The sequence below is a fragment of the Nelumbo lutea genome, chromosome 5 (assembly GCF_056320005.1).
Source record: "Nelumbo lutea isolate HS-2025 chromosome 5, American lotus-T2T, whole genome shotgun sequence".
Taxonomy (NCBI): domain Eukaryota; kingdom Viridiplantae; phylum Streptophyta; class Magnoliopsida; order Proteales; family Nelumbonaceae; genus Nelumbo; species Nelumbo lutea.
Genome location: NC_142688.1, coordinates 30,726,933 through 30,737,584, shown reverse-complemented (window position 1 = coordinate 30,737,584; position 10,652 = coordinate 30,726,933). Strand labels below are relative to the sequence as shown.

Here is a 10,652-nt window from a genome sequence, read left to right as displayed (position 1 = left end):
TAAAAGTTTTAAGTTTTAATTTTTTAAGAGTGTTATTTGAGCTTTTTAATTGGATTAATCCCAATAGATCAAAGAATGGTCTAAAATTCCTAAATCGAATTAAAAACCACACAAAACCATAATAAGACGGTTTGATCTAATTTAGTTTCTATACTAAAATCATTTGATTTGGTTTAGAAATTTCTCAAACCATAATTTATTGATTTGAACTGCACCAAATCAGAATACTCCCTATAAATGAAAACATCCAAATAAAAGAAATTTTCCATATATGCGGCTGCAAGCTATGGTGTAGGAAGGATGTCATGAGGAGGAATTTCCAACACTTCATATTCTTAGGATACGTGCCGCCTGTGCTCTCCCTTCACATCAACAAAGAAAACTGTCCAATTCATGGAGTGAAAGACAAAGCCACGCCTCACTTCAATAGGACCAGTCCCTCCCTGGCTCCCTCTTTCTTTTAGGAGTGAAAGTCAAACAAAACCTCTATACAACGTGCTATTTGGATACTGCATACCCATCCATCTTTTTGGATATCTTCCACTCTTAGTCCACTCAATGGCTTTTGGACCCAACACCCAATTTTGGGTTGTTCTATCTATATGGATTAATCTCCACCTCTTGTAGTTACATCATTAGGGTTTGTTTGATTTGTAGTGGGAATTGAAATCGGATTTAGAATTAAAATTGGAATTGAAATGGTTTATTCTCATAATTTGTTTGGTTTAGGCAGGAATAGGAATGAAAATTAGAATTAGTTAGAATAGAATGTTATTTCTAAGAGGGGAAGAAAATGGCCATTCTCTCAAGTGAGAGAATACCATTCTATAAAAAGTGGGAATGGGATTTCAATTCTTCCCAACCAAATAGTTGGAATCAGAATGACCTATTTTGATTTCAATTCCAGACCTCTATTCCCACGAACTAAATGAGCCCTTAGTTTTACTTTCTAATTATAGAATAAAGTTGTTCTAATAATACAGTTAGGAACTTGAGATCTGCCGCACACGTGGCTATGTAATCAATCACGAATGAACATGCCAGTGTTTCATAGGGAACCGGATCTAGTAGGCAATCACTTTAAATGAGCATTTGGTAAATATTATGAAAACTGTTATAAGTGATTTTTAATCTTTTTTTAAAGATAGGCTGAGGATATTTTAAGTGATAAGTGTCAAAAATATTTTTAAGTGCTTGCCGACATGATCCGAACTGGTTTCATACACATAAAACCCACACGAAACAATAGTGTGTTCACTCGTGATTGGTTGCGTAGCCTGTAATACAGAGCCGAGTGCGTAGCAAATCCGGCTGATCATTAAAACAACCTTACTCTGTTTCACTCTCTCACTACTCTATTTCCTGTTCTTTATCTTACTATCATTATGATCATTTTGTGGTGCGGACATGGCAAGTGGCGTGGGCATGCAACACGGCTCAACTGCCCAAACAAAATTCAGTCTTTTCATGCCCTCAACACTGCCCATGTGACTACATCGATTTAATATCCTTCATGAACTCCATTGCAGAGCAGAGAGGAAGTCGTCAGTCTCTGAAACTTGTGATAAACTTCATTGTCCTCTCCAAGGTTTATGTTTCATCTAAAAGTAGTCAAAGATACATGCTCCACAATCTATCAAACCTTGATTAATAGGGATTAGTTATACAGGATTGTTCTGTTTCCGTACTATGGTTAGTTCAAGAGGTAATCATCATTTTCGTTCTGACTTGGTTAATATTTTGCATGGTTGCATGGGTGATTTTGATCTATATCTGATTGTAATTAGCATGAAGAGCTGAATGTAATTAGTATTCGTGGACTTGCAGCTCCTCTGGTTTTCTGGCCAACCATTACTCTTCTCTGGGTCTCGTTGTTGTCTTCCAGCAGCAGTTCGAGTGTTTCTGGTTTGATCGATTCCAACAAAACTAGACGAGAGATAATTAGAGCACGTCATGGTGCCGTTGCCACCGACGACGGGCGGTGTTCTAGAATTGGAAGGGATGTTCTTGGGGAAGGAGGAAATGCCATAGATGCATCAGTTGCAGCGGCTCTCTGCTTGGGAGTGGTGAGCCCGGCGTCGAGCGGCATTGGAGGAGGTGCTTTTATGTTGATTAGATTACGCAATGGAAAGACACAGGCCTTTGATATGAGAGAAACTGCTCCACTCCTAGCTTCTCAGGTATGTTAAATGGAAAAACGGTTCACTCGGTGTAATAATTTTAGATGCAAACCTAAGCACGCATGGGTTCCTCTTCAGCTCTCTCTCTCTCTCTCTTTAATAGGAATAGAAACCAGGCGGGTTCGGGGCAGGGACCATATTCCCCACCCCCGACCCCGACTTTGAAATAAATCTCCATCCAATCCTAACGTTGAAATAAATCCCTGTCTCACCCCGATCCCCACTAACGATAAAAATGATTCTCCACCTCCGATCCCCAATGGAGATAAGGCGGAATAGATTCTTTGTCCCCACCAAAGCAATCTCCATCCCATTCCCACCCCATTGCGTTGGCAAGTCGGATACCCGGTAGGGAGTAAGGTGCTCACGGTTGCTCACGGTTCGATTAATCGAATCTCCATCCCATTCCCACCCCATTGCGTTGGCAAGTCGGATACCCGGTAAGGAGTAAGGTGCTCACGGTTGCTCACGGTTCGATTAATCGAATCTCCATCCCATTCCCACCCCATTGCGTTGGCAAGTCGGATACCCGGTAGGGAGTAAGGTGCTCACGGTTCGATTAATCGAATCATGGGCCTTTTATTGTAACCATACCGGTAGTATTGGTTTTTGAAAAACCAGCGATCGAAATCAAACCAAAACTAATTGATTAACCAGTTGATCAGTCCAGTTAATCGTTGGCTTTTCGGTATATATTATAAAAATATATAAATATATATAATATTATATTTTGAATAATAAATAACACATCATATATTATAAATATATATTTATATATTGCATATTTATTAATTTATAATATATAAAAATATTAAATATATAATATATATAAATATATATAAAATATATAGAAATATATGTATATCGGTCGGTTCAGCTAATTACCAGTTTTCTATATTAGTTAACCGAAACCAAACTGAACGGTTTAGTTAACCAATTTTTCAATTTAGTTTCAACCAGTTTTTTCTCAATCGATTCAATTTTTTGATTATTTTTGCTCACCCTACATTCCTACCCACAGGATGCTACAAATGTGTATTGGAAATGAGTTGAGATCTTCTGCCAACAAAACGTGTTCCAACCCTCTACCAACTTAATCTAACACCGTATATCTCACCATTAGACTGGGTCCTACCATAAAAGTGGAATCTTCCATATATAAGAGATATGCAGTGTAAGATTAAATTGATAGAGGGTTGAAACCTATTTTGTTGGCAGATGATCCGGATTCATTGGAACCATATTCAGGAAAGATGTTCCTAGTACAAATGTAATGTCTTGTGGGTAGTGATGTGGGAAAAGTTTTCACTAGCTTACACGTTTCAAATAAAATTAGAATGCATTGAAAATAAAACTTTACTGTCAATATTAAAGGTTTCCACTAGTGTATGAAAATTTAATGGTAAAGGAAAAGTGGAAAACCTCACCTCTCAGCCTCTCATTTGATGGGAGCTGACGATATAAAGTAGAAAGCTTGTCAATTCACAGGGTTAGTGGCTGATAGTCATTTTCATTATTATCATATAAGAAAACTTTTTGGGCAGACTAGCATTTGCATATTTGAATTATCTAGCATTTTAGTGTATGACATAAATCCAAGAATAAAGCTACAGTAGAATGCAATGTCTCCTTGATTGGGGATGTTAATGGATCAAATATTGGTTCAACCTGACTCAGTCCGATGTATCCATATGGATTAGTTTAAATCCAATTTAATGAATATTTTGGACCACTCTATTAGTCCAATTCAGTGTCTGAATTGTCCAATCTATTTAAATTAGATTTAATTTAGATTAGGTCTAACCCAAACCTAGTTCATTAACACCTGTACTCTTATCTTTTATCAATAGACTGAATATTGATTCAATTCAACCTAGTCTAATATAAATCTATACACATGAAATGGGTCCAATCCAATCGAATAAATACTTTTTAGGGTTTGGACCATTAAATATAGATTGATCAAATTTAATATGTCTTATTAATCCATCCAATCTGTTCAAATTGGATCCAACCCAAACCTAGTCCATTGACACCCGACAGCCTACTCTTAATTAAAAGGGTTAACCCAGGCACCCATATATTGAACAAACAGATGAAATTTGTTGAAAGATAGTGGAAAGCAAACTAAATGCCTAATCTCCAGCTAAGCCAACCTCGGAATCATCATCTTTCAAAATACATCTGGCCAGCCAGCAAACAAACATAAAACTAGAGTTTTGATTGCCCCAAGCCAGTAATGCTAGAGACTACAAATTAAAGCAAACAGCGGGGCAGGGACGGGGATGGGGATTAATAGGAATTCCCGATTAGAGTTGGGGTTGGGGATGGGGGTTGAAGTCCCCGTCCTAATCCCTATTATGTATATATGTATATGTATATGTCATAACATATTTAAAACATTATTTATATTTTAAAATTTTTATTTATTTTAAATAATTTTATTTTCTAAAAAATATCATTATCTAAAAAATTTCGGGAATTCAAGTCCCCGCAAGGAACCCGTCCCCATTGGGGATTGGAGAAGAAGGACAACTTTTATCCCCAGCAGGAATCGGGGACAGGATTAATTTCAGAAACAGGGTCGAGGATGGGGAATATGATCCCTGCCCCCATTGCAATTCCTAATACACACATCTCACCAATCCCATAGGCTCAGTTTGGGAAGAGTACAAATATAAATGTGTACAATACAAATCAAGGTTTTCAAAACCAGACTGAACAGGAAGTTGTTCTAGGGACTGGTTCTCGAGTCAAATGGTCTGACCCTTCAGTTCGAATGGATGGTCAGTCCTGACTTAAAAATTAAAAATAAAAATAAAAAAAATGGCCAAATTTATTGTTTAAGTTGATGATTCAACGGTTCGGCCACCAAATCAGTGGGTCACTGACCAAATCAACAGTTTTTGACTAAAAATACAATTTTAGGGTGAAACGAAACCGTTTATATGATAGATCTTGGTTTTTCAGTTTTTCTAGTCCAACCATCCCATCCATTCCGATTTTGAAAACCATGGTACAAATACAAGGTTTATAATATAATATACATAGTTTTGCACATATTTGCATTTATACTCTTTCCAAACTAAGCCATAATGATCATATGATATTTTACCCCCTTCATCATGCCATCCCAAAAGTTGAAATTGATTGCAGTGAATCGTTTTCATGTGACTAAGGCCGGCTCTTCCTTCTCAGCCGGAGCTTCTCTCCTTTTTTTCATCTTATTGTTGTGTTCCATGTGTTTCTACTCCTTGGTCTTTATAGAAAGTGGATTCAGTAAGTGCAAAGTCCATTTGAACAGTCATTATAACTTTGCATTGGAGATATCTCCCATGAAATAAAACATAAAGGTATTAAGATATTCCCAATGCAAGACTATAAAAACTGTTCGAACAATGTTTAAATGGGCGTTGCACTGACCGAAGTCAATCTCGTCTTCATAATCATCACCCATTTCCTCCATGCCGGCAAATTTCATAAATCTATCCCACCGAAATCCAGTTCAGATGGACCACTGTCATCATCTCCATCCACCCATTTGTCCAAATTAATCAACTTTCACGTAGTGGTGTCTTTTCATCCGACCACAAATGCTTCTTCCACAATACTTTCTCAGCTTTCTCAATTATACAGAATATACTCCTGACACCTTAGGTTTATTTTACCATGCTCTATGTTCACCTTATCATGAAGATTTATCTTTGAATTCAAGACTTACCTTTGGACTCTTTGCATCTGGCAAAAACACTGTAAGAAAAACCTTGTCAGCCCTCTCAACCTACTTCACCTCAGGATGATGATTCATTGCGTCACTAAATGGAAACCCTAGAAAGTTAAATGAAGTCCATGCTCGCCATGCATAACTATATATCTATATATCTATATTTATATCCATCTAAATCTAAATTCATGGTACTATTAAAAATATAAATGAGGGTGTGAAACTTTCTTTTTGACTAAAATATTCTTATTTTTTTAATTTGACTTCTCTCAAATTGTAAAGGTAGAAAATGTAATTTGAATTATTATTTTTTACTTCAATCAATTAATTCTTATTAAGTTTTATATTTAAGATATTAGCTTTCATTCCCTCTCTCTTTCTAGTTAAATCCTGTATTTAATGTCCATTTAAGAAGGTTATCTCCCATTGCAAGGTAGGTCCCACATAGAAAGATAGCAAGTTGTGTTTGGTGAAAATCTTGGAAAGCAAAAAACTACTATCATTCAGTTGAGAACTTAACTTTTTGAAGCTTGAAACTAGTGTTAGCTTCTCTGAAGCCACTCAATCAGCACGGAAGCCCTCCCGAACACGCAATTAAAATATTTTTTTCTCACTACTATAAAAACTATGAATGAACTTGTAGAACTTTTCTTCATGATTATAATACCCCTATTTCTGAATTTGATCTCTCCAACTGTGAGGGCAAAAAATGTAATTTGAACCAAGGTTCAAAGTATTGACACGTATTAGCCGATATTGTTTCGGGAGCTCACAGAGGGCATATCAGGGTCCTGACTGGTCCAAGGGGTGGAGGAGCCTTAAACCGGCTCCCTTGAACCGGTTTTGAAAAAAATAAAAAAATAAAAGAAAAAAAATAATACCAGCATATCGAGCATATCGATATTTTGAACCTTAATTTGAACTACTATTTTTCATCTCATTCAATCCATTCTCATTGAATCTCATATAGTCATATTTAAAGTATTAATTCGCATTCTCTCATTAAATCTTATGTTTAAGTTATTCTTTTTTCACCAATAAATTCTACTAATTAGATCTACATCCATTACTTTTAACAATATAAAACTCACATTTTTTTAGATTGACTAAAAAACCATACTTCCTCCACATGGTGAGTAAGCAATTCAGCCATACATGCAAGTCAAATGGGTCATCACATGATGTCATAATTAAATAATAAAGTTCTTAAAATATAAATACATACAAAAATTATAAAAAAATAAAAAAAAATGGGCGCATATATAATATTGTATACTAACTCTATCAAAGAAAAACAAGTGTGATAAACAACAATTGTTTTTTTATTGATAATTCGAAATGAAATACAAAATTTAAAACCAAATCAAAAAATGAAATTGTTTTACTTGGTGCCAAATCAACAATTCAACATTTTGGGTCAAATATATCAACCCTTGACAGCATACTTGAATAATAAAAATAAAAATAAAAATATAGAAAATTTTGGACACATTAATTCTATTATTCTTATTATTATTATTATCATCTTCATCATCTAAAATTACCACATATAAAGCATATATAGACACATGAGTGAATAAAAGTGATTTCATGTTCAACATTTTCCCTTTAGCTGCATTTCTTTATATGTAGAATGGGCACATTGTTTTTCACCCCTTTCGAAATTTGTTTTGACATGCAAATGACAAGCAAATTAAACTCATTACAAAAGGAGAAAAAAATATAGCTAAAAGGCTTGCTTCATATTTAAATATATTTATAAATGCATGTAAAATTAATATAAATATATGCAAATGTATAAACCAGTAAATTACAAAGCTTTTGAAAAATAAATTACTTTACCCTGTATATTGAAAAAAAAAATCCAGCATGTTATAAATATTGTATGTATTATTAATTTGCATATTTTCTTTACATCATGAAAAGTTTGGACTTCTCAGTATATGTTATCATCCAAAACCAGAAAGCTACCAATTCGGACCAAGAGTCCTATTGAACAACTTTTGGACTCTCATGAATTCCATTGATGGATAAATCTCCCTAATTACCATGCTTCTCCTTTCAGAACATGTACAACCGAAATGCTACCTTGAAAGCTAGTGGCCCACTCTCCATTGCAGTTCCAGGGGAAGTTGCAGGCCTATACGAAGTTTGGAAAGAACATGGAAAGCTTCCATGGAAGAGGCTAGTAAGGCCCGCTGAGAAGCTCGCTCGGAGAGGATTCAAGATATCTCCATATCTCCACATGCAGATGAGAACAACACAATCTGGGATTTTCGCAGACAAGGGGCTTCGTGATATCTTCACATCGAACGGAAACTTACTGCAGCAGGGCGATACATGCCGTAATAAGAAACTAGCACAGACGCTCAGATCCATTTCAAGGCACGGCACGAAAGTATTCTACAACGGCTCAGTTGGGTTCAATCTGGTTAAAGATGTTCGAGAGGCTGGAGGGATTCTGAGCATGAAAGATTTGCAGAGCTACAGAGTTAGAATGAGAAAACCAATCTCTGCAGACGTCTTGGGTCATAAGATAATAGGAATGCCGCCTCCTTCATCTGGGAGTGCTTCAATGATGCTAGTAATTACACTTATACATATATCCTCATTAATTAGTCATCTTAATTTGCATACAAGAACAAAAATTTCACGTATCTTAACGCTTTCCATTTCTCCTGCCAGGTGTTAAACATTCTAGCTCAGTATGGAAATTCAGGTGTTTCAGGCTCACTTGGGATCCACCGGGAGATTGAAGCACTGAAACACGCATTTGCAGTGAGGATGAACCTTGGAGATCCTGACTTTGTTAATGTTTCTCAAGTTGTTTCAGATATGCTCTCTGTCAAGTTTGCTCAAGAGCTAAAGAAAACCATATTCGATAACATGACTTTTGCTCCCAGCCATTATGGTGGCAGGTAAATTAAAGGCAGATTGCATTACAGACTCAAACCAGACATAGAACCAGAATGACCACTGGGTCATTTATTTGATTAATCTGTACCGCAACGATTCTTAATCTGCAGGTGGAATCAGATCCAGGATCATGGTACCAGCCATATGTCTGCAGTAGATAGAGAGCGAAATGCTGTCTCAATGACCACTACCATCAATGGTTACTTTGGTGCAGTATTTCTGTCGCCAAGTACAGGAATACTACTCAACAATGAAATGGATGACTTCTCCATGCCCGGAAATAGCTCCGCCGATCTTCCACCACCGGCACCTGCCAATTTTATCAGACCGAACAAGAGACCATTATCTTCCATGTCACCTACAGTTGTCCTCAAGGTAAAAATTTTACTCTCCCCAAGGACCTACACTTGAATCACTGGGTCATTTAGGCCAAGGTTGAGAGAGCTTATTAAATAAGTGATTAAGTGCTCAACGAGTTGAGTGTTTGGTGAGAAAGAACTTCCAGATCATCTCATCTTGTGATGAGATGCGTGGTGTTAGATAAGTTGGTAGAGGTAGGAATTTGTTTTGTTGGTAAAAAATCTCAACTCCGTTTCAATTAAGGGTAGTATAAGTATTTTTAAAATGACGTGACAGGCCAGGCCAAAAAGGAAATAAATGATTTTCCAATAAGCACTAGAAAATATATCCGACTTTTGGGACACTGCAAGTGTTTCGGCCTAAATTCCCAAACGCCAATAAATGCTTATTGACAAGTGCTTATTTAATCAAATAAGCACTTATTTTTAAACACTACCCAACTTGGCCTTAGTCCATGGCATTTGGCCTAAAAATATATAAAAAGGTTCCAATACAAAGAGATCTACCAAGGGAGAAAGTTTATCCAATTTCCATGATATGAATGTTCAATCTTTGTCTACTTCATGGGTCCACAGGATGGGCAATTAAAGGCAGTGGTGGGTGCAAGTGGGGGAGCCATGATCATTGCTGGCACCACAGAGGTTTTCCTGAATCATTTTGCCAAGGGAATCGATCCACTCTCTTCTGTCTTGGCTCCAAGGATTTATCATCAGGTCCCCACCAAAACCAATTTAATTCGTTTTTCCATTTTCAGTAAAGCTCAGTTTTGAAGGAGTACAAAGGCAAATATGTAGAGTGTAAAACCTTATATTTTATATTATTTTATATATATTTGCATTTATACTCTTTCCAAACTGAGCCTAAATTGCTGAGCCATGAACATGTGGCATAATTATTGTAGCAACCTAGAGTTATTTAAACACAACAGTTTGGTTGGTGCAGCTGATCCCAAACGTGGTGTTGTACGAGAACTGGACAACTGTAAATGGAGACCACTTCGAAATTCCTGCTGAGACAAGGGCAGCCCTACAGAAGAAGGGCCACATCCTAAAAAGCCTTGCTGGAGGCACCATTTGTCAATTCATTCTTCATAGGTTGGAGGGTTCAAAAGTGGATAAAGGGACAGTCTTTGGTGAGCTTGCAGCTGTAAGTGACCCAAGAAAAGGTGGTTTCCCGGCTGGGTTTTGATCTTGTAGTAAGTTGTTTCAGAATTAGCTGATCCTTGAGGAGAAATTGCATTAATTCTCATTCCCTCCAGCAATAAGGTCCACAATTTCATTTGGGTTATGGTTTACATGAACAATGGATATCTGTCATCTGACCATTATATATCATGATTCATGAATAAAAAGAAGTTACCATTACCAAGTTATTCATGTAGCCTCTCTAACTGTTTGTCTCCTTGGCCCACAAACGGAATTTGACAAAATTACTGATGATGATGAATGTTCCTCTAGAGGGGGGATCCAAGG

General features: G+C 36.6%; 1 protein-coding gene across 1 annotated transcript; it reads left to right on the top strand.

Moving 5' to 3' along the window:
• The first annotated feature begins 1,224 nt into the window (after positions 1-1,224).
• LOC148851412 (glutathione hydrolase 1-like) lies at positions 1,225-10,556 on the top strand. Its single transcript, XM_088942938.1, has 7 exons — positions 1,225-1,705; positions 1,828-2,180; positions 7,970-8,488; positions 8,590-8,822; positions 8,931-9,195; positions 9,756-9,893; positions 10,123-10,556. The coding sequence occupies exons 1-7, from the start codon at positions 1,690-1,692 to the stop codon at positions 10,366-10,368; spliced, it is 1,770 nt and encodes a 589-aa protein (XP_088799064.1). The 5' UTR covers positions 1,225-1,689; the 3' UTR covers positions 10,369-10,556.
• The last annotated feature ends 96 nt before the right edge of the window (positions 10,557-10,652 follow it).

Bases quoted from the DNA above. Each gene is read 5' to 3' on its own strand.
- LOC148851412 (XM_088942938.1), top strand. The intron at 2,181-7,969 runs GTATGTTAAATG...TTCTCCTTTCAG, and splicing joins CTCCACTCCTAGCTTCTCAG to AACATGTACAACCGAAATGC. The intron at 9,196-9,755 runs GTAAAAATTTTA...ATGGGTCCACAG, and splicing joins CACCTACAGTTGTCCTCAAG to GATGGGCAATTAAAGGCAGT.